Here is a 24644-nt window from a genome sequence, read left to right as displayed (position 1 = left end):
CGATCTTAACAAGATCCCTCTGGCTGCTGTGTTGAGAATTAGGGGGACAAAAGCAGAGGTAGAAGGGTCTTCTAGGACGATGTTTCAATAATTCTGGGTGGTTTGTTGTAGGGCAGGGGTGGAGATGGTGAGAAATGATCAGTTTCAGGATACAGTCTATACTTGAAAAGGACAGAATTTTGCAGTCAGAACAGATACAGGCCTGAGTGAGCAGTCCCACTCCTATAAGGATGAACAGTTGAGTGGCAAGATTAGGTTTAGAGGGGAAATCTTCAGACACACAAACTTGCCAATTAGAAATTCAACTAAAGATGCTGAAGAGGCTGTGGATGTCCCCTGACATATAAGTAAACAAACGATTTGGCAGCTATCAAGCCATCAGCCACTGTAGTTACCCCCAACTGTGAACCCTGAGGGGATTCAGGATGGAGAAAAGGTTTACTAACGTTAGTTAAGGAAATGATTTCAACGAGCCCAGACTCTAACTTCTTCCCATTCACAGAAAAGTGTTGAATTCATTAGCTTGAGATGTATGGTTTTTCTTTAAGAGTAACCTTTTGATGTTAAACTACCTGGGTTTGTTGTTTTTGCTGTTTTTCAAAAACTCCTATGTATCCTGGCTCCTCCCTTACTGCTTCCGAGCAGTCCCTCAGAGAAGAGAGGCTATCTCCAGACTGAAATCCTCAGCAAACGCCCCCCTCCTCCCCCGGAAGAAAGCACAATTCTCACGCTTAGGTTGAGCATTTTTTTTAAGTTAACAATGCTGTGGCTTAAATGAATCCGGAGTTCACAGAACTGAACAAAACTGCAGACAGTACGGTTTGGTCTGTGTGCAATGGCACTGAAAGCAATGAGAACCATTTGAAAGCTTTGGACAGAATCCCACGTCTAGAAGCAGCGAAGGGGAGTAGAGGGGAGACTCGCTGGGTGACAGATGCTGTAATGATGGCTCCATGAGGGGCGCAGTTCCTTCCAAAGGAAAATGACCAGGTCTCAGAGGTGCTCACCAAGAGCTTCGAGGCACCTTGGAACTTTCTAGCTGGAGGGATCGGCTTTTGCAATGAAACCGGACTCAGGACAGGTTACAAAGGGTCTGGAAATGGCGTGGGCCACAGCGGAGATCAAGAGGACCGCGCGCGGCGCCACGCCAGCCCACAGTATCCTTACATTCCGAGGCTCCTGGCCTCTCCCTGGATCTCCTCTCAGGCCTCGGGGAACGACAGCGACAGACCAGGCCCAGCGGCACTGCTCGGACTTCCGAGGCAGCGAAGGAGCCCTGCGCCACCGGCCGCCAGGCGAGTCTCGCGAGACCTCGGCCTCCCCGTCCAGCATGCCCCGCGCCGCCGCCGCTGCCGCCGCCGCCGCCGCCGCGCCGCGGCTTGAGGGCGGGAGGCTGGGGGAGGGTAGCGGAGCCGGCGCCGCCGCCATGTTGGGTCTGAGGCGGCTGCTGTAGGTGCCGACCGAGCAAGTGGGCGAGCAGAACGGCCACAGCGGCGTGGGATCTGCCTCTCTGCGAGCGGCCGGGAGCGGCGGCGGCGGCGGCGCCATGAGCGGGGGCACCCCTTACATCGGCAGCAAGATCAGCCTTATCTCCAAGGCGGAGATCCGCTACGAGGGCATCCTCTACACCATCGACACCGAGAACTCTACCGTAGCTCTCGCCAAAGGTATGCCGGGGCGGGCCTCGGGGTGGGAAGCCGGGCCGAGCGCTCGGGGCTGCGCCGAGCTCTCGGCTCGCGACCTCCTCGCTCCCTCCCCGCTCCACCGTCCTCCTTGGGGGGCCGTTCCCTTCCCTCCGTCCGGGCCCCAGCGTCGCGGGCCGGGCGGGCCGCGGCCTCCCCGGGGCTCCCAGGCTTCCGCTTTCGATCCGGGGACTAAGGACCGCGGCCGGGCCGGGCGGGGCAGCCCTGAAGTCCGAGAACGGGCCGAAGAACACGGAGATACGCGGCTTCCAACTCCGAAATTCGGTGGTTCTGTCTTCTTAATCACCAAACAAAGCCTGAGTATTCAAAGAGTTTTTCCGCCCAGCTTGAGTTTAAAGCGCTGATTTGCTGGTTTTCCAGCACCCGTCTTCTCGCGTTTTTAATTTCAATTCGTTGCATATTCCTCAGGTGAACTTTAAGTAATGTGCCCAAACTTTGGGTTTCCCCTGCGACGCAGACGGCCTCGAAATGCCATTGGTACCTGGAGCAGATCACATCCCACTTGTCTCCTGTGTGGTATTTACCTGTTAAACCGGAATCCTTCTCCAAACCTGTTGTGCAACCATCTCTTTCAAATGTTTGCTGCTCTCCTTTCGGCCTTGTTTTTGGAAATCCGGGGGGAAGAAGGGTGCCAGCTTTTTCCGTGTCCCTTGTTCCCAGGGCAGATCTAAGTGGTCAGTGGGCGCTGACCGACCCCGGTGGAGGCTCTCTGGGTCCGAGAGTTCTGGGGTCGGGGAGGAAGGTGTCCACCCCAAAGTACGTACCATCGCCCAGTCTTGTGGGTTTTGTTTCCGTTCACAAGTCTGGGTTTTTGTTTCGCCAGGAAACCAGGAAAAAAATAAACTTTAGCTCCTGATCTTAAAAGAAACCTCACAAGTTTTGGGAACATATAGGAAAGGGAAGCAAGATAACTAAGGTCATTTTCGCAGCACATCTGGGAGAGTTACAGAAAGAATAGCATGGTAAGGAGAGAAGTCCGGCGATAGGAAGAAAATTTTCTAAATCTATTTTTAAGAAAAAGATTAGTCTTTGACCGATAGGAGAGTCATTTCACGGTATCACGCAAGTATTTAAAGATACTTTTTGGATTCCCTCGTACATTCTTTTTAAAACACTCTTGTTGGGACAAATTTTCTATCTAGTTAGGGAGTCTTAAAATTATTTTCTCTAAATTTTCTTTCCTCTCCTCTCCCACCCGTCCCTCCCCCCACCCGTGTGCATATTTAGCTGTATAGTTTTAATTTTTATGGTTTTGTGGAATTGTGGAAAGGGCCCTCTAAAGTTTTTGATGAGAGCCACATACAAGCTGAAAATAGTATTTCTCATTAAAGTGGTTTAATAGTGTTTTTTTTTTTTAAAAAGCATTGTTTGGGCCAATCTGACTTTGAAGGTTTCTTGCCAGGTTAGTGACTTATCAGTGAGTTTCCTGCGGTACCTTTACTTCTTACAGAGAAAAGAACCTATGCATTTTTAAGATTTCTAATGTATTCATTTGTCTTTTTTAAAACAAAAACCTATAAATATATTCTTATATGCAAGAACCTAAAAACATCTATATAGCAATGAAAAGTCTTTTTTAATCATTGATTTAATTTATGTCTGTTCTCATGGCTTTGATATGTAATCCCACGTATGTAATATATTCTTTCTTTCTAAAGAAATTTGAGTTGTTGAATGTATAACAGAGGTTTGGGAATTGTGTTTGCAAAAATTGGAGTTACCAAATGTGGATATTATTCTACTTGGCAGTTTCTAATCTAAAACTGCTTTGTAACTGTGCAGTCAACAACCAGGTACTTATTTCAGATTTCAGAGTTAGAAGTGGGATGTTTGGTGTTAAGATTTTAGAATTTACGTGATTTGTTGAGTAATCTGATAATCTGAAATTCCACCTTTTTCAAAATTTGGATGAAGAGTGGCAGTCTACCCGATGAAACCAAAAGTTCATTCATGGATTTTAGAATATAGTGTGTTTAGAATACAGTATGTATTTGGATTTAGAGATCCTTGCTAACTCTTTTTAAGCTATGAATTGAGTTATCTCTTTAACATTCTTAAAATTCTATTTAGGACCGTAATCCTTTTCCCCTTTAGAGAGAGGTGTTTTTTTTCCCCCTCAGTGTGAAATATAACCACATATGTTGTAAAGATATGTGGATAAAAATGAAATATTTTTAAACAAAGGTCCTTATAACTACCACCCAGGGAAAGACAGGCCAACATCCCACAAGTCTCCCACTCCTGCATCTTCCCATCAACAACTGCTGCCTTCTTAAGCTAGATATAAATATTATTCTGACATTGATCGTTTTATCACTTGTTACATCTCTGAATGATAAGAGTTTTGTCCCTTTTTGAACTTTATATAAATGGAATCATGTTGCATATACTTATTTTGGCTTTTGTTGTGACATAGTATTCCGTCATGCGTATAACTTGTTTATCTATTTCTCCAGTTGCTTTGGATATTCTGAAGCTATTCAAATTGTTTACAGTTTTGAGCAATTATGAACAATAACTTTGTGTTTGAGTTTACTGATACATGTTTATGTAATTTTCTTTATGCTGTGTACTTCGAATTGCAGGATCCTGGGGAGTATGTCTTTATTAGATCATGAAAAACTGTTTTCCAAAGTAGTTGTTTACTAATTTTTATTTCAGTTATTAGTAAAGTATATGAGAGTTACAGTTGTTCCACATCTCTCACCAACAGTAGTACTTGTAACCACCACTTTTATCAGGTATTTTAGTTCTATCCAATCAGGTATTTTAGTTAGTATCAGGTGTTTTAGTTCTGTCCAATCTGGTGGGTATGTATTTGTACCTGGTTTTTAATCTTCCTGATTACTAATGAGGTAAACACCTTTTCATATCTTGGTCATTTGGATTTCATCTTCCATGAAGTGCCTCTGAAATCTTTTGCCCATTTTCCTGTTAAAATGCATGTTGTTGTTGTTGTTTTTCTTGAGTTCAGTATCAGAATATGAATCCTTTGCTGGAGATATCTGTTGGAAGTATCTTTTCCCATTTAATGGTTTCTTTTGGTGAATAGAAGTTCTTGCTTTTATTGTAAATATGTTACCACTCTTTTCCATTGTGACTAGTGTTTCTTGTCTTTTTTTTTTTTTTTTAAAGGAGCTTTTCCCTACCCAAGGGTCATGGACTTACTTTGATTATCTTTTCAACTATGATGCCCCTGTAATTGATTTTGTGTATGTTGTGAGGTATTTAAATATTTACATTTAGTAAGGAAGTCACTTGGCTTATATGGTCCAGGTTATAATTTAGTTTCTTTACTTGGATATTACTTAAAATTTAAATCCATCTGAAACTATAGAATACTCTTGATATTTGGGGCCAGCTCTGTTTGATGTTGTATATAATTAGGATGACCATATGGCCTGTTTTGCCCGGTGGAAAGTCCTTGTTTGTGCCTGTTATTTTGGCGAAATTGTTAAAACATCCTTTTTCTCTCTTGAAAATCTTGCAGTTTGGATAATAAATTGTATGGTCCCACTGTATGTAGTCAAAAGCCCAATGCCAGAGGTACTGCCAAATAGGTGTTATCTTTTATTTTCTGCTAGAGATTTCACAAACTAGCTTTAGTTCTATAAAAGTGAAATTGAGGTAAGTTTGATGAACTTTGATACATTGGAATCTTCTAAATCAATGTCAGGAAGTTTTAAGGGCAAGTAAGGAAGAATTTAATGTCAGTATAAGTATGTTAATAGATAATCTGGATTGTTGTTTGTTTCTTGAGGTCTTTATCATGGGTCTGAGTTTTTTTTCTTCTAGTACTGCTCATGACCTACATGTAATCATCTTTATTTGCATGTGTTTATTGTTTGAGCCCCTGGGATGAACAGATATTTATGAAATGAATGAATAAATGAGAATTATTTAGCATTTTAGTTTATTAATCTTACAGAAGTCTCTTGGGGCTATCTCCAAATGTTTGCAGTTGTATCTGTTTAAAATTAAAATACATAAAGTATGTTCCCTCCACCAACAGTAAGAAATTTTGGAGAATGGGAATATAAGAGAATGAAATCTCTTTTTTTTTTTGGCTGTACCGGGTCTTTCTGTGGGCAGGCTTTCTCTAGTCACTGCGAACAGTACTGCATGGGCTTCTCATTGCAGTGGCTTCTCTTGTTGCAGAGCACAGGCTCTAGGGCATGGGCTTCAGTGGTTGCAGCTCACAGGCTCCAGAGCACAGACTCAGTAGTTATGGCATATGGGCTTGGTTGCTCTGTGACATGTGGAATCTTCCCATACCAGGCAGATTCTTATCCACTGTACCACCAGAGAAGTCCAGGATAAAATCTTAAGATATGCATGATATAAATGACATTGTTGGGGAGACAGAATTTTTCACCTTATGGCTCAAGCTTAATTATAATTTTCATTTAAAATTTAAAGGAAAAATCAATTCAGAGTGTTTGAGGGAGCTGCAGAGTGATGCTGTGCATCAGCAGTTTGTAGGATACTTGCAATTGTATATGCACTTGTGTTTGTGAATATGACACCCAAACACATAATAGATCCTGGGTACCAAGAGAGTCCCCACAGAATGGAAACTGTGTAGAGGCAAGGGTTTTGTCTCATTCATTGCTCTGTCCTCAGCAGCTGGAATAGTGCCAGGCACAGAGCAGACGCTTGGTAAATATTTGAATAAATGAAAGGAAACATAACTTTTGAAGGTTTCTCATTGAGGGAATCTCAAAGTTGGAGGAAACTCACATATGCTATAAGTATTATATATGTGGATTTTAAAAGTATTTAAGTAAAATAGACCCCGTTCAGTCACTCAGTCGTGGCTCTGTGACCCCATGGACTGCAGCATGCCAGTTCCCTGTCCATCACCCGCTCCTGGAGCTTGCTCAGACTAATGTCCATTGAGTTGGTGATGCCATCCAACCATCTCATCCTCTGTTGTCCCCTTCTCCTGCCTTCAATCTTTCCCAGGGTCAGGGTCTTTTCCAATGAGTCAGTTCTTCGCATCAGGTGGCCAAAATAAACTAAATAGACAAAAGTGAGTAAAATTATTATCTAACATGCATTTAGTTAACTGTACCTGGTTAATAAACCCTTAAAATGAAAATCATGTTGCTATTGAGTTAGTAAAAGAGACTTTGTGAGGAAGAATGAGTATATAAGCCAGCTGCTTTTAAAACAGTTTGTTCTTAAAGAATCAGGTGATTGCTGGAGGAATATAAAAGTGGGTAAATTGGTGGGTAAGTGGGTAGTGGATTATATTGCCCATTGGCATAGCTTACTCACCTCTTGATTGTTAATTATCCACATAGTCATTAACTCCAGAGAGAGTGGGAGAGTTTGTATTGGGTGAAATGCCTGTGAAGTGCTTTATTGATTTCTTGCCTTCTCTCTGATTTGGGGGATCTGAATCTATCAGTTCACAAAATCACTACTTAGGAACAGCAAAGATCTAGTGAAACTTAATGCTGTAGTTTCTTTTGGTTGCCCTATTTAGTGAGATTGCCAGAACTTGGAGCCTTGGAAACAGTTTGTTGTTGTTGCATAGTCCACAGAAATTCTTGGTAATTCTGAGAGTCTCAGGTCAGGTGCCAGAAACTAACTGTACATTTTCCAGTAGAGTAAGAAAAGCCATGGCTTTCTTTTTCTTTCTTTCTTTCTTTTTTTTAAAAAATATTTATTTCTTTTGTTTGGTTGCACCACCAGGATCTTCAGTCTTCTTTGCGGTCTGTGGGGTCTTTAGGTGTGGCATGTGGGATCTAGTTCCCTAACCAGGAGTCAAACCCAGGCCCCCTGCATTGGGCGCTCAGGGAAGCCATTGGACCATCAGGGATGTCCCAAGACATGACTATCTGAATTGGAAGTAAAGAAACAGCATAAAGCCTGAGGAAAATAATAGTAGAAGAAAATAAATAGTAAGAGTAAAGGGATCTTACCTGTGTGACACATAGCAAGAGTTTTGTATTTAACTCAGTGCTGAAGTAGTAATAGCAGTAACTAGATGGTTTAACTTGAATTTATTACTCCATGATAGAAGGTGCTCTCTATGGGAGCAATTTACCTTTTATTTTCTCTGTAATACTTTAAAGTAGTACTTCAGTTAGCTATTTTAAAAACTGGATATCAGTGAAGTAAAATTTTTAATGGATCAAGTGTGAGTTAGTCTGTGAAGTATTTTACTCACAAAGATTTATTCTAGTGTTGTGTAGTGTTTGCTTTTGTAAGCAAATGTGACCTAAAAGGCCAGTTGGAAAACTTAGTAGTGTCCTTGGACAAGTAATTTAATCTCAGCTTTAACTTTATATTTTAAGTAAGGATAGTGACTTGCATCTTTCAGAGTCATTCTCAGAATTAAATGAGATAATACCAGAAGTGAACTAGTTTGTTACAGTGCTTAATAGAGTAGCTTTCTCATTGTTATTTCCAACCACTGTCTCCATCTTTGTCTAGGTAACCCATCTCCATCAGTCATTCAGATCTACTGTAGCCTACAGCCTGTTGATCTTACTACCTTTCATTGACCCACACTCTCCTTATAACTTTGCCACCTGTTTTAATTCCATTAGGAGTTGTTACGGTCAGAACAGAGCTTATACTGTCAACCCCCTTCCCCCTCCCACTTTCTTGTACAAAGCTCATAGCCCTGATTCTATCAGCACAGACATGCTGGCCAGTTTCACTGTACATTTATGTTCACTAAGCCCAGAAGTCATGGTTACTTCCCATATATTGTATATATTGTATGTCCTTAGTCCATTCATTCTGGTTTTGTACATGACCATTCCATTCCTTGTTTTCCTCAGACTTCTATCATCTCTTCCCCCATCTTCACTTTCAGCCTGTGAACCTTGCTGCTTCTTTATTTGAGGAGAGAATAGCAAACAAAAGAGAATTTTGCTCAACTCATCCCACATGTAGCCAGTAACCTGAATCTGTCCCAAACCTCTCCTTTTCTCTGTTTAGATAAACTGTTCTCTCCTAAGGTCACCCATACATTTGTGCAGTAGGTTTCATCCCCTCTTGATGATTCAAGGACATTACTCCAACAGCTTCTCCTGCATATTCAGTTTCTCCTTCTCTACCAGACCTTTCCTGTCTACTCACAGATATGCTGTTATTTCACCCATCTTAAAAACAGCAGCAGCAGCAACAACAAAAACACTGTTATTCTTAATGCAGTTACTCTTTGCTATCTACTGCTCCATCTCTCTCCTTCCCTTTACATCAAAACTCCTTGAAGAAGTTGTCTATATCAAGGTTGCCAAAGATTTCCATGTTGCCAAATTCAGTGACTGGTTCTTATCCTCAGTCTGCTTGACTGATCAGCAGTATACTGCACAATCTATCTCTTCTGCTTCTGTTTTTTCACTTGATGTCATCCTAGTTTTCTCGTAGACCTCACTGTCTCCCTTGTGATTCTTCAACTCCTAATCCTCCCATTGTTGGAGGCTGCCAGGGCTTAGTTCACATCTTCACTGTCTTACTCTCTTTCTCTTTTTTCTTTTGTGTTGGTTACAGATTATTCCTTGTTTTATCATGTGCACTCTTCTCTTGATTTCATTCTGAATTTCATGACTTCAGATGCTGTCTATAGATTATTGTCTCCATCCTGCACCCCCCCTGCAGACTCCTGATTTGTGTATCCATCAGCTTCCTCAATATTTCCACCTGGAAGGATGTCTGCTAGGCACCTCCCATTCAATATGTCCCAAACCTATTTCTTCATCTAATCCTTTCCTTCTAATTGAAGACAATTTATCCTTTTAGTTGGTTAAGATAAAAAAATCTTTGAGTCATCCTTAAATTTCTCTCACAATACGTGTTTCTGATCTTGTCAACTAATTCCAAGATATATGCAGAATTTTACTTCTTACCACCTCTGCTACTTTACTACTTTGCATTATCTCTGTCCAGTCTGTTCAGAGACACGCAGGGGTTCCTGTTTCTTGTTTACCATGTTGACTTAGTTGGTTCTTTCCCCCTGTTTTGCATAATTGCATCTTTGTCATTAAAAAAAAAAAGGTGGGATGTGTGGGTGGCAAATTTTCTTAGTGAATCTATGTTTTTCTTGATTGCTTGATTGACTGGCTATATTATTATGAATTCAGATTGTTTTTTCATATGGACATTTTAAATTATTGGATTATTGTATTCTAACATTCTGGTGTTGATGATACCAATTTGATTCTCACTTTTCTCTCTGGAAGTTCTTGGAGTTTCGAAATATGGCCACACTGGAGTGTTTTTCCTGAGTGGTTTCAGTGGGTCTTATAAATCTGAAGACTCAGGTTTCTTTAACGTAGTAAATTTGCTCTCTTTGTCCAACTCTCAGATTAGTTTCTCTTTCACTCCTGTGTTTATTTTTTAACTCCTATTGGGTAAAGTTATTTTTAATTAATTAATTTGCTTTTAAAAATATTTTTATATCCTTGTTGGTTATATCTTTGGGAGATTAAAATAAAAAATCAACCATAAGGAAGAATACCCAACAAAGCCGCTTAGAGGGTTGAGGCTAAATTTAGACTGCAAATTGGACATGCTTTTCCTTTTTCTTCCTGTTTATAAGTCTTAACTCAAACTACATGAGAAGGCATTTTTTAAAAAACACATAAACCCATAAAAGAGAAAGTAGAATTGGAAAGGGGACAACAGCAACAAAATTTTGAAGGGTGAAAAAAAAGTTTTTGTCTTTTGAGATTAAATGTCTTCTTAGCAAGATTTAGCTGCAGACTAAGGAGGCAGTGGGTAAAGCCAAGAAGTAAACCTGATTTGTACCCAAACTCCTAAAAGTCTCAGGAACTGGCATCATTATATGCAATGAAAACAAGGGCTAGAGTAATTGGGTGAAGATAGAGGTCAGAACGGGAAGATTAACTTGAAATTTGTTTCAACAGTGGCCAGATTTCCAAAGCCCCCTTTGCATTTCCCACATCTGGATGGATAGCTACTTCTCTCCGATCCCGGCACTCTGGTGAGGTTAAACTAGAGATTCTGGAGAAACCTCAGCACATTTAGGAGCAGAGGTACCTACCACACCAAAGAGAGCACGGAGCACAGGGAGCATAAGAGCAGCTTGTACATGCCTGGGGCTTATTACATCCATTCAGGAGAATTGCTGAGCACCTTTTATGACTCTGTGTTAGACACTGTGCTATATGCTAGGAAACCAAAGAGCCAGAGACAAGGTTCTTGAGGACCCAGCAGCGAAGGTAGGGCCTGACAGATGGTCACAGTTAGCCACAGGAAGAGGATGTCTAGGAAGACGTGTCCAGTCCTAGGTCACGGAGAGTTTTGCAGTCTGTCAGGAAAGTGAACACAAAGTCCCAAAGGCAAGAGAACCAACTGCTCTGGAAGGTCCCAATGAAAATGTATCAAATAACAGACTCAAGCCCCTTCCTCCCCTTTTATTTTTCTTCCCCTGCTACATTTATCTTAGTTTATTCAGTTTGTCATTTGAATAGCACGCTAACAAGTCAGTTTTCTTGGTGGGTTGTAACGTGAAAGTGAAAGTCGCTGAGGCGTGTCCAACTCTTTGTGACCCCATGGACTGTACAGTCCATGGAATTCTCCAGGCCAGAATACTGGAGTGGGTAGCTGTTCCCTCCTTCAGGGGATCTTGCCAACCCAGGGATCAAACCCATGTCTCCTGCATTGCAGGTGGATTCTTTACCAACTGAGCTATCAGGTGGATTGTAAGGATCCCTGGAAAGTTTTTAGCCAATGAAGTGATTTGTCGGAGTCCAGCTGTAGGATGTTTATGCTGACAGCATTGTGCAAAAATTGTGAGTGAGGGACAATTGGAGCTGACAGTATGGAATGATAGTACCTATAATGATTCCTATCCACCAAAATCAGGAAAGGAGCAAGAGGGAATCAGGTTTATCCTTCTAGATGCTACTTGAGCATCCTCACCCCTTCAAAGCCTTCCCCAGTTACCTTAGTCAGAAACTGTATATTGCATCTTCTGTGTTTGCAGTTTATCTTCTGTTTTCTTTCTGTGCTTAGCAAACTTTTCTTATTTTTCACTATAGACTAGTTTTCAACATCTTTCCCTTCTTGTGTCCTTTGTGCTTAACAAATTAACTATTGATAACATGAAGGATTATTATTTCTGAAAAGTCCTTCGTCAGAAAATGTGTGGTTGAACTTGATGTTTTATAGGAAAGGACACTATGATAAATGAAGATGTTATTGAGGATATTTTATTCTCTCAGATTAGGAAGTATTAATATGTAATAATAAGTATTAATAATTAATAAGATTTACTTTTGCTGCCCTATGCTTTACAGAACTGTTTCAGGATCTCTCCTGTTTGCCATTTCCAAAAAGTCCTAATTTTTGTGTTTTGCATTACTGCTGCTGTTGTTTTGTATTACCACCTAAATTATCAAAGTGCCTTTTGGTTTTATAATTCTCACTTTTTGGCACTCTTTCTAAATTCTTAGGCTAGTCATTATTTCCTTGTACTCAATCTGAAATGCTGATGGTTGAACAAAGAAAGGTATGTCTTGAGTAAATCTGCACATATTAATAATCCACTGGGAGGAAGCAAGTGAAGTTGCAGGGTTTCAAATCTATAATCATGGAAGACATTGGGCTGAAGGAAATGTAGAAGTCTTTCTTCCCTCAAAACTGTGAGGAAGAGGGGAGAAAATGAGTGAAGATATGAAATGTATTAATGAGAAGGACGAGATCATTTGGAGTCTTTTTAGTCAAAGAGGAGTTTACTTTCACTTTTAGAATTAAGTGATAAAGGAGTTGGTTTTAAGAATATGTTTGAAAAGGTGAGAGGAAAGTTATCTGGGCCATGAGCTCTGTTATCTTAGAGTCACCAGTGACTGGCGTGTGACGCTGAGGAGATTGAGAATACCACAGAGAGGTCAATAATAAAGTCACTGTTGGGGAGGGCAGGTCTGAAGTACGTACAGGGAAGGATTACAGAGGCTGGAGACAGATGGTTTTATTGAGCGCAGTATTAGACCCTAACAGAAAGCAGTGTGGATAAGCGTGAAGAATGGACCAAAGCAGGGAGTACAAGGTGTGCCACAAGTGGAGGTCTGCAGTTACAAGCTGTGACGTGATCTCAAAGAGCAGCCCTGTGGAATCTTATGTTTTAAATCTCCCCACCCAAGTAAAAAAAAAATTCGGAGCCCACTTAACCACTATCCTGCTCTCAGGGTCTGTGGGTACTGTGTTGTAGAAGAGATAGTTTGATAAATGAAGATCTTTTAATATTTAATTAAACCTTGTGTTAAATCCTTATATAACAGCTTATTCCAAATATGTAGTATCTCAAATAGTTCCAGCAAGAGATTGTATAGCATACTGGATATGCACTAAGAACTGTACTTAAAGATAAACGTAAGGAAAATAAAAATACCAAGTGGAGCTTTTTGTTTGTTTTTAGATTTATTTATTTTACCTTAGCTGTTGTGATGGGTCTTTGTTGTTACACATGGACTTTCTCTAGTTCCGAAGAGCAAAGGCTACTCTTGTGGAACATGGACTCTGGGCATATGGGCTTAGCTGCTCTACGGCACATGGGATCTTCCCGGATCAGGGATTGACCCGGTGTCCCTTGCATTGTAAGGCAGATTCATAACCACTGGACCACCAAGGAAGCCCCCAAATATAGCTTTACAGCAATTCTCCCTAACCCCCACTTGATGCTTATGTGCTGGGGTTTTTTTTTCAATCCATGTGCTATGCTTTCTGTTTTCCCATTCTATTGATGTCCAGCTGTTATTTCTTTTCGCTGTAAATAGTCATTTTCCCATTTTATTCTAAGTAGGTTTATTGTGTAGTTTAATTCAATTCCTTTGGTATTAAACAGTGCTCAGTAATTTTGGAAATAGCTTACTTAATAGCTTTTTCCACTGTGAAATTTATTCAAGAAATATTCAAATGTCAGCACTATTTAGGGCACTGTGTTAGCTACTTGTGTTAATTGCAAGGATACAAATCTTTGTCCTGAAGATCTTTCGATTTTAAAAAAGGCCACTATATACAGTGGTAGAATGCTATATGATTTTTAAAGGAAGAATATGTTACCAGCACCTGGGAATATTACTGGTGGAGCTGGGTGATGGCCAGTGTTATGTCCCTTTGCGTGGGCCACTGTGAGCTTAGTTGTGCAGTCATGTCCAACTTTTTGCAGCCCCATGGACTATAGCCTGCCAGGCTCCTCTATCCATGGGGATTCTCCAGGCAAGAATACTAGAGTGGGTTGCCATGCCCTCCTCCAGGGGATCTTCCCAACCCAGGGATTGAACCCAGGTCTCCCGCATTGCGGATGGATTCTTTACCCTCTGAGCCATGAGGGAAGCCCACTCATAGCCAGGCCACAGTGCCCAGATATTTGGTCAGATATTCTGGATGTTTCTGAAGGTTTTTTTTTTTTTTTAAACAGATTAATATTTAAAATATTGTACTTTAAGTAAAGCATATTTGGTCCCCCATGATGTGGGATGTGGGTGAGCCTCATCCAGTCAGGTTGAAGGTCCTAATAGAACAAAGACTGACCTCCTCTGAGCCAGAAGGAAAGAATGCTACCAGCAAACCACCTTTGGACTCAAACTGCAACTCTTCTCCAGGTCTCCAGCCTGCTGGCCTACTCTGCACATTTTGGATTTTCAGATGAGCCAATTTCTTAAATCTCTCTGTGTCTATATATGTGCATTCTGTTGGTTCTGTTTCTCTGCAGAACTCTGATGAATATAAGTAGTATCTAAGCTGAACTTTAGGATAGGTCACGTGTAGAGAGGCGCTTTGGTGGAGGACAGAAAACTTGGTCTGTGTATGGAGAATGATGAGCTTGGTTCGAACTTACGTTCGGATAAGTGATTGGGACCAGGTCTTGCGATTGATACTTGGGAGGAGTTTTAATTTTAAGACTGCTTCATAAATGTTATTATGGATTTCCATTTGGACTTAGTTTCCCAACGTACTTTTGGACATTTCTTGAATAATCAACCTTTTGTTTATTGCTCTCACATTTTAGTATTCAGGAGACTTGTTTTTCTTGTTTATCAATCAGCATCAGAGCCTAATTTATAATTTTTAGTTTGTGTTCAAAAGGCTTTTGGAAAATATTAATGTCATTTTGATGGTGCCAACTACATTTAACTATGGATATATTTATTGTATTTAAACTTAACAAAGCTTTGGTATTTTATAATGGAGATACTGTATTGGGAATTTGGTCACTACAGCTCTTCCCCCTTGTTGTGTACTTTGACTATATGTATCGGTATTAGGGGTCTTCCCCTGGTGGCCAAGTGGTAAAGAACCCGCCTACTAATGCAGGAGAAGTGAGTTCTGTCTTTGCGTCGGGAAGATCCCCTGGAAAAGGAAAACGGCATCCCATTCTAGAATTCTTGCCTAGGAAATCCCAGGGAAAGAGGAGCCTGGCCAGTCCATGGGGACACGATTCAGCGACTGAGTATGCACGCACGTGGGTATTAATACACTGTGAACCAAGTTTTACATTAGTGTATGTTTGAATTTGCCATGATCTAGAGATAGAGTGGCTCAGACGGTAAAGAGTCTGCCTACAACGCGGGAGACCTGGGTTCGATCCCTGGGTCAGGAAGTTCCCCTGGAGAAGGAAATGGCTACCCACTCCAGTATTCTTGCCTGGAAAATCCCGTGGATGGAGGAGCCTGAAAGGCTACAGTCCACGGGGTCGCAAAGAGTTCGAATTCACTTCAGCTTCAGAGATGGAGATATTTTAGATAAATGATTTTGCCAGAACTTTGACCCTATTTCTTTTCTTATTTTAAAAGAAGTATCATGGGATGCGTTTCTATTAATAAATCTTTGCTATTTGTAGCCAGAAGTAGGGAATTGATTATATTCTTTTAAGATTAATACAGGAAAAAATACTTTCCCTACTTCCCACTCTTTTTAACATTAGCCTAAAATGTGGACTTTTCTATTTTGGGAAATAAGAAAAACTAGAATACTTACTAAAGCAATGTAACAACGTGAAATTAAGCATATAGAGGACAACTTCTCCTAGTTTCAGCATTCTATTCCAACTATTACTGTCATTTTGTGTATTCTCTTACTGCTATATTTATAGGGGTGTGTGTGTGTTTCATTTTTGTTTTTTGCCTCACCTCAAGGCATGTGGGACCTGAGTTCCTCTACCTGGGAGACCAGGAATGGAACCTACACCCCTGCAGTGGGAGTGCCGGACTGCCAGGGAAGTCCCTGTGTGTGTTATTGAAGTAAAATTCATATAACATAAAATTAACCACCATAAAATGTATGAGTTAATCTAGTCACAGTGTTGTGTAACCATCAGTTTAGTTTAATCGCTCAGTTGTCCAACTCTTTGAGACCCAATGGATTGTAGCACACCAGGCCTCCCTGTCCATTGCCAACTCCCAGAATTTACTCAAACTGATGTCCATTGAGTCAGTGATGCCATCCAACCATCTCATCCTCTGTCGTCCCCTTCTCTTCCTGCCTTCAATCTTTCCCAGCATCAGGGTCTTTTCCTGAAGACAAGTCAGCTCTTCTCATCGGATGGCCAAAGTATTGGAGCTTCAACATCAGTTCTTCCAATGAATATTGAGGGCTGATTTCCTTTAGGATTGAATAACTAGTTTGATGTCCTTGCTGTCCAGGGGAATCTCAGGAGTCTTCTCCAACCCCACAGTTCAAAAGCATCAATTCTTCGGTGCTCAGCTTTCTTTATAGTCCAATTCTCACATCCATACATGACTACTGGAAATATAATACTTTTGACTAGATGGACCTTTGTTGGCAAAGTAATGTCTCTGCTTTTTAGTATGCTGACTAGGTTGGTCATGCTTTTCTTCCAAGGAGCAAGCATCTTTTAATTTCATGGCTGCAGTCACCATCTGCAGTGATTTTGGAGCCCAAGAAAATAAAATCTATCACTGTTTCCCCCTCTATTTGCCATGAAGTGATGGGACTGGATGCCATGATCTTCGTTTTTTGAATGTTGAGTTTTAAGCCAGCTTTTTCACTTTCCTCTTTCACTTTCATTAAGAGGCTCTTTAGTTCCTCTTCACTTTCTGCTATAAGGGTGGTGTAATCTGTATATCTGAGGTTATTGATTATTTTTCCCTACAGTCTTGATTCTAGCTTGTGCTTCATCCAGTCCCGCGTTTCTCATGATGTACTCTGCATATAAGTTAAATAAACAAGGTGACAGTATACAACCTTAACATACTCCTTTCCTAATTTGGAACCAGTCCATTGTTTCACGTCCAGTTCTAACTGTTGCTTCTTGACCTGCATACAGATTTCTCAGGAAGCAGGTCAGGTGGTTTGGTGTTCCCATCTCTTTAAGAATTTTCCACAGTTTGTTGTGATCTACACAGTCAAAGGCTTTGGCATAGTCAATAAAGCAGAAGTAGATATTTTTCTGGAATTCTCTTGCTTTTTCTGTGATCCAGCGGATGTTGGCCTTTTCCTCTGCCTTTTCTAAATCCAGCTTGAACATCTGAAAGTTCATGGTTCACATACTGTTGAAGACTTGCTTGGAGAATTTTGAGCATTACTTTGCTAACATGTGAGATGAGTGCAGTTATACTATAGTTTGAGCACTCTTTGACATTGCCTTTCTTTGGGATTGGAATGAAAACTGACCTTTTCCAGTCCTGTGGCCACTGCTGAGTTTTCCAGATTTGCTGGCAAATTGAGTGCAGTACTTTCACAACATCATCTTTTAGGATTTGAAATAGCTCCACTGGAATTCCATCACTCCCACTAGCTTTGTTCATAGAAGTGGTTCCTAAGGCACACTTGACTTCACATTCCAGGATGTCTGGCTCTAGGTGAGTGATCACGCCATCTTGGTTATCTGGCTCATGAAGATCTTTTTTTGTGTAGTTCTTCTGTGTTCTGCCCACAGATTGAAGGACACTTACTTTAATTTCTCATTTCCCTTCCCCAGCCCCTGGTGGCCACTAATCTGCTTTCTATTTCAGTGGATTTTCTGGCTCCAGATAACTGGAATCCTAATATGAGATCTTTTGTGATGGACTTCCTTCACTTAGTGTGTTTTTAAGATTCATCATATTGTAGTGTATTTCAGAATTTAATTCCTTTTTATGGCGAAATAGTCTTCCATTATACCAGATACACTGGGGGCTTCCCTGGTGGTTCAGGTGGTATAGAATGTGCCTGCAATGCAGGAGAGCTGGGTTCAGGCCCTGGGTTGGGTAGGTCCCCTGGAGAAGGAAATGGCAACCTACTCCAGTATTCTAGCCGGGAGATCTCCATGGACAGAGGAACCTGGTAGTCTACAGTCCCTGGGGGTCACAAAGTGTTGGACATGACTGAGCAACTAACACACTCTGTATTCTTGCCACCTCTTCTTAATATCTTCTGTTTCTGTTAGATCCATACCATTTCTGTCCTTTATTGTGCCCATCTTTGCATTAAATGTTGCCTTGTTATTTCTTATTTTCTTGAAGAGATTGCTAGTGTTTTCCTCTATTTCTTTGCATTGATTGCTGAGGAAGCCTTTCTTATCTCTTCTTGCTGTTCTTTGGAAATCTGTATTCAGGTGGTTATATCTTTTCTTTTCTCCTTTGCCTTTCGCTTTTCTTTTCTCAGCTATTTGTAAGGCTTCTTCAGACAATCATTTTGCCTTTTTGCATTTCTTCTTCTTGGGGATGGTTTTGGTCACCGCTTCCTGTACAGTGTTACAAACCTCCATCCATAGTTCCTGGGTGATGCTCTGATATCACCCAGGAAATTCCAAGAGATTCAGGAGCTCTGTGTCAGAAACCAGGGTCAAAGACCAAACATTAGAACATAAGATGCCCTTAGTACATTTATCTTTTAAAAAATTAACAGAAGTTTTGGAGCTCTGGTCAGAAGCTAGAGATGAGAACCTGTTTATATGGGCTTCCTTGGTGGGTCAGATGATAAAGCACATGTCTGCAATGCGGAAGACCCGGGTTCGATCCCTGGGTTGGGAAGATCCCTTGGAGAAAGAAATGGCAGCCCACTCCAGTAGTCTTGCCTGGAAAACCCCATGGACAGAGGAGCCTGGTAGGCTACAGTCCATGGGGTCACTAAGAGTCGGATGCGACTGAGTGACTTCACTTTCACTTTCACTCTGGTGGCTCAGATGGTTAAAAATCTGCCTGCAGTGCAGGAGACCCAGCTTCAATCCCTGGGTTGGGAAGGTTCCCTGGAGAAGAGAATGGCTACCCACTCCAGTATTGCCTGGAGAATTCCATGGATAGAGATTTGATCTCCTTGCAGTCCAAGGGACTTTAAGGAGTTTACTCCATGATAGCCAGCATCATATTCAATGGTGAAAGACAGAAAACATTCCCCTAGGAACAGAAACAGGACAAGGTTGTCCACTTCTACCACTGTTAAACAGCAGTGTATTAGAAGGCCTAGCCAGCACAGTTAGTCAGAGGGACTATACTGTGTTGATGTACTGTTTGATTCAGCCTGCCAGTATTTTGTTGAGGATTTTTGTGTCTGTATTCTTAAGAGATTTTCATGTAGTTTTCTTATGGTAACTTTGTCTGACTTTGGTATCGAGATAATGCTGGCCTCATAGAATGCGTTAGGAAATATTCCTTTTTCTTCTGTTTTTTGGAGGAGTTTGAATAGGATTGATAATTCGTAAAATGTTTAGTAAAATTCACCAGTGAAATTTGGTATCACCAGTGAAGTCTGGTCCTGGTTCTTTGGAGGTTTTGACTACCAGCCCAGTCTCTTGTTGGACTTGTTAAAGATCTATTGAGATTCTCTGTTTCTTCTTGAGTCAGTTTTGGTTATTTGTATATTTCTGGAAATTTTTCTTTTTTGTCTAGGTTATCTATTTTGTTGGCATGCAATTGTTAGTAATATTCTCCTATAAGTTTTTTAATCTGTGTAAGGTTGGTAGTAATGTTCTTGCTTTCATTTGACTTTAGTTATTTACATTTCCTCATCTTTTTCCTTAGTCTAGACTAGAACCCCAGGGACGGGGGAGCCTGGTGGGCTGCCCTCTATGGGGTCGCACAGAGTCGGACACAACTGAAGTGACTTAGCAGCAGACTAGCTAAAGTTTTGTCTATTTTGTTGATCTTTTCAAAGAACCAACTTGTGGTTTTAATGGCTCTGTGTCTCTGTTTGCTGTGTTGTTTATCTTGGCTTGAATGCAGTCTTATTTCCTTCCTTCTGCTGGGTTTGGGCTTAGTCTGCTCTTTTTCTGATTTCTTTCTTCTTTTTGTTCTTTCTTTCTTTGAGTGCACTGGGTTTAGTTGCAACCCTCTGTTTCTTCGCTCTTTAGTTGCGGCGTGCAGACTCTTAGTTGTGGCCTGTGGGTTCTAGTTCCCTGACCAGGGAGCAAACCTGGGCCCCCTGCATTGAGGGCACAGAGTCTTAGCCACTGGACCACAGGCAGATTCCTCTAGTTTCTTAATAGATGATTTGAGATTTTTAAACTATAGCATTTATAATTATAAATTTCTTTCTTGAGTACATTCTTTATATCCCCTAATATTGGCAGGTGGTGTTTTCTTTTTCATTTGTCTTCAAGTTTTTTCTTTATTTTTTAAAGGAATTTATTTTTTTAGTTGAAGGTTGATTGCTTTACAGAATTTTGTTTTCTGTCAAATCTCAACATGAATCAGCCATACAAAATTTTTCTTAATTTCCCTAGTGGTATCTTTTTTGTCTCATTGGTTCTTTATGAGTCAGTTGTTTAATTTCCAAATACTTGTGATTTTCTAATTTCTCTTTTATTACTGATTTCTAGCCTCATTTCCATTTTAGTCAGAGAGGATACTTGATAAAATTCAATCTTTTTCATTTATTGAGGGTTGGTTTGGCCTAAAATTTGGTCTGTTGTGAAGAATGTTCTATGTGCAATGTAAAGTAATGTGCATTCTGCTGTTGTTGAGGAGGAGAAAAGATATTCTAAATCTTTTAAATGCCTTCTCCAGTACTACTGAGGAAGTCAGTTTTGCCCTGCCCTTGAGGGTTAAAACAATGGTCAGCCTCTCTGGCTGGCTTCTCAGTGAATTTTTAGGTAGATCATAGCATACAACCCTAAATTTTTGTAGGACAGTATCCCTGTTCCCCACATGGCACCAGCAAGCTAGCCAGAAACATGGGCTACTGTCCCCATAGCTGCCTTTTACAGAGATGGGAGATGATGAATGGTAATAGCCAGCGGCTGTGCAAAATGCCAGAATTCACCAAAAGTTAGCGACCTCTTTCTTCGTTAGATGCTCACTTGGATTCTACAGCCATCTGGTTAGACTCCATAATGCCAAAATGGTTTGTTCAGATCGTTTGCCAGCCCAGTAGTTGTTTGGGTGGAGAGACCATTCCTGGATCTTCTTACTCCACCATCTTGCATGATACCCCTCACGCCTGTGTATTTATTTTAAATAGTTGTAATCTTCTGAAATTAATAGTCTTATAATCTGCCTCATGCTTAGCATGCTTAATGTTGTGATATGTTCACCTAATTTTCTGATGTTACAAATAATATAGCAGTCTATTTTGGGGAAAAAAATGTGGACAGAGTTGTAGATTCTGAGTAAGAAATTGCATTTAATAAGTCATGTTATATTTTGACCTAAGTACCTTTTCACCATCACTTGTCCAGTAACTATCAAACTGACCCTCTGCTTCCTTTTTCATTTTATCTTCCAGGTCACAGAAGAAAAAATACTGGAGAATAGTAGTTGCTATGGGTAGGGGAAAAAGATGCATGGTGGTTCAGTGGGCAAAAAGTTTCAATTAAGCAAGGTGATAAAGTTGTAGAGCTCTGCTGTAATTTTGTTTGTAATTAACAATACTGTGATGTACATTCAAAATTTTGTTAAGAGGGTAGATCTCATGTGGTGTATTCTTACTACAGTGAATCTGATGGGCTAGAGTCCATGGGGTTGCAAAAGAGTCAGACATGACTTAGCAACTAAACAACAACAGTGCAATTAAGAAAAATCAAGACTTCTCTGGTAGTCCAATGGTTAGGACTTGGCGCTTTCAGTGCTGAGCCCTGTGTTCAACACTGGTTAGAGAACTAAGATGCTGCAAGCCGGGTGATGTGACCAAAAAGAAAAAGCATTAATAGATAACATTAACAAAATTGCTGGTGAAGTATACCTAACAATGAAGTTGTCTGCCAGCTTGAAAGGGAAAAAAAGTAAGGTAGCGTGATGGAAGAAAGTATAACAAAGAGCTAGTCTGCTACTTGGAGGCAAGGACAGAGTGCATCAGGATCAGGAAGAACCACACAGTAAGGACTGGTTACTGAGCCAGGAGGAAACTTGGGGTGAGTGGGAACCATATACTGTTCCTAAATGGTTTTCTGTGTTTAGCCACTGCTCCCTAAAATACTATAAATAAAACAAAATAAAATAGCAGGTTAAAATAAATTAGGGATGAAACAATGTGATTTCTGACTGTACTGACATAATTCCCTTATTAGCCAGTTGCACATGAGCTAATTCATCTATTAAAATTATTTGTAGCAGAATAGTACTGGTAATTTTCTACTTTTTCTGTTCTTGTCCTGCTTTCTCTTTCTGCTCTTAGCATCCAGATTCCAGCCTTCACTACCTCTCATTTGTTCTGTTATCTTCCAGACATGTATACCCTTCTGATTGCTGTTCTAATTAAGTTATTTTTTATAATACTACAAGAACTGTCTTGAAAACATTAAATCTGATCAGATAGTCTCTGTCATTAGAACCTGTTTCTCGAACTCTTAGGGTGTGCAAATCATTCTTCATGGTGTCTGTTGCCATGATTTTTTACTTGGACTCTCTTGCTGATGATAGAGATTTTCTTCATACCATATTTTGGAAAGTATGCTTTTAATTTTCAACTCTACTGTGGGTCATCTTTATGACCGCAGATAACAAATTTTTAAGCCAATGTATGTGAATTTATCAACTTCCCCTAGAATTTTATTAGGTAACTCTTTACTGTAAAAGCTGAGAGTATTCATTTATGAATTTCCTTTCATGTTTCCTTTGCTTCTTATTTTCATCTCCCAACTTTTGTGAGAATAGAGTGTGAAATAGATACCATCTTAACAGCCCATAGCCGGAGAAGCCTGGTAGTCTACAATCCATGGGGTCAGAAGGAGTCAAGACAGGACTGAGCAACTTCACTTGACTTTTCTAACACTGTGTAACTTTGTAGTCTTTTGAACTATTAAATTTACATCCTATCCTAGCACCTTCAGTGGTAAGGAATCCGCCTGCCTATGCAGGAGTCATGGGTTCAATCCCTGGGTGGGGAATGGAGTAGGAAATGCCAACCACTCCAGTATTCTTTCTTGGAAAATTACATGGACAGAGGAGCCTGGCAGGCATGGGGTCACAAAGTGTTGGACACGACTGAGTGACTGAACACGCATGTACACTCGCACCTGGGTAAATTGTCACATACATTAATGTGTTTAAATGATTTTATTGTCCATCTCTTATTTTTCAATGCCATTGTCTCTGTGAGTTCTTTATTTTGATGTAGCAAAGGATAAGTCTGTATGGCTTATAGTGCACTAAAGTTCCCCCCCCCCCAGAAATACAGTGAAACCTTCTGATCATATTTAGGTCCTTATGTCAGGAAATTTGTTATATCTTTAGTTGCATTTTGTCTTACTTGTTCTGTTGTCTTTCTCAGAGACTATTCTTGTTATGTTTATTCTGCAGCTATATTTGCCTTACCTCTTTTTTTTCTTTCTTTAACTCTATGTGTTTTCAGTATGTGAGTTTTACTTTTCTTGAGAATATAAAGCAGTTCTTTCTGAAATTTTCTTGTTTCATCTTTCTTTTGGATACATGGATATCATTTGAATGGTTTTGTTATGCCTTGGATAGCCTAATAGAGCTTCTCTTTGGTTTTATAGATGGAAGACCTTTAACCCCACCCCACCTGCCTGCAGCTTCAGGATGAGCTGATTTGTTCCCTTGGAGGTCTGGGACTTTATAAAACTTTGTTAATAGTGCTGGTGCTGAGTTTAGGAGTGAGATTAATCCATTTGTAATTTTCCTAGCTTTCTTTTCGGTTAAAGGAAATTCTGCCCCGATACAGTATTGTTTGGCCACCAGAGAGAGAGAGGAGCCTCAGTGCTGACATTCTACATCTTTCCCTTTATCACATCTGTGTCCCCATCCATTAGGTTGGAGTATGCCTGGGAAATTCTCAGCATGCTATGTATGGATTCTGGAGTTGGCCTTCCAGAGAGGACTAACTCAAAAAATATCTGCATGATACTTTCTAATAAAGTTTTATGGTATAGGTTTGAGGTATTTTCTTGGTTTAGGGGTATTTTAACTTTTTAATTTTCTTTAGTTATAGGGCGGAATCTGCAAACCTACAACTATGCTATCATCTTTTCCTGAAAGTCTCATAAGTACCTCAAAAAATTTTTAGGATTAAAAAAAGGCATTTAAGCTGAAATACTATCTTCAGTCTAGCTATGGATAAGTTTTGCAGAAAAATATAAAACTTTGCACAGTGTTAAGGGATTTGCTTCCTCTAGGATACTCTTTAAATGAATAATATCTGATATGGCAGGCTTTCTTATTTGGAGCTTCTATGGGGATGTCAGCATTTTCAGAAGTCTCCTAAGATAGTGAACCTGAAACTTTAGTATCGATAAGAAACTCTTGAGGAATTGATTTAAAATATAGATACAGATTTCTGTATCCTCTTCACAGAAAATCTGAGTCAGTGGATTCCAGAATCTTTTTTTTTTTTAGCTAGTTTACCCTGAAACAGCTGGTCACAGTTCAACTTTGAATAATGCCATCCTGAGTGTTAGAATAGTCAGATTTAATTACGAGGTAGATATTTTAGGTAACTGGGGCATTTCAGGCTGTCCCATGGAGCCAAGTAGCTCACAGAGGCTTTACTTGGTTTCTAGAGGATGTACTACTAACCAAGGAAGATATTCTTTTCATTGTCTTATACACATACACACACACACAC

At 40.3% G+C, this 24644-nt stretch overlaps 1 protein-coding gene across 10 annotated transcripts in view; it reads left to right on the top strand.

Annotated features, from left to right (window-relative positions):
• Positions 1–736: 736 nt before the first annotated feature.
• LSM14A (LSM14A mRNA processing body assembly factor) overlaps positions 737–24644 on the top strand; it is a 54128-nt gene continuing 30220 nt past the window's right edge. For 9 of the 10 annotated variants that reach the window (XR_005723297.1, XR_005723299.1, XM_040253137.1 and 6 more), the window contains exon 1: positions 737–1667. Coding sequence is in view for 7 of the 10 variants with exons in the window: in XM_040253137.1 (XP_040109071.1) it covers positions 1547–1667 (121 nt within the window). In the remaining 3 variants the exon portion in view is untranslated. Of the gene's footprint in view, positions 1668–15125; positions 15151–24644 lie in introns of those variants that run through there. The other variant, XR_005723298.1, reaches the window with a different exon arrangement.

The sequence above is a fragment of the Oryx dammah genome, unplaced genomic scaffold (assembly GCF_014754425.2).
Source record: "Oryx dammah isolate SB20612 unplaced genomic scaffold, SCBI_Odam_1.1 HiC_scaffold_13, whole genome shotgun sequence".
NCBI lineage: Eukaryota > Metazoa > Chordata > Mammalia > Artiodactyla > Bovidae > Oryx > Oryx dammah.
Note: the sequence above shows the minus strand (reverse complement) of the source record. Positions and strands in the feature narration are given on the sequence as shown.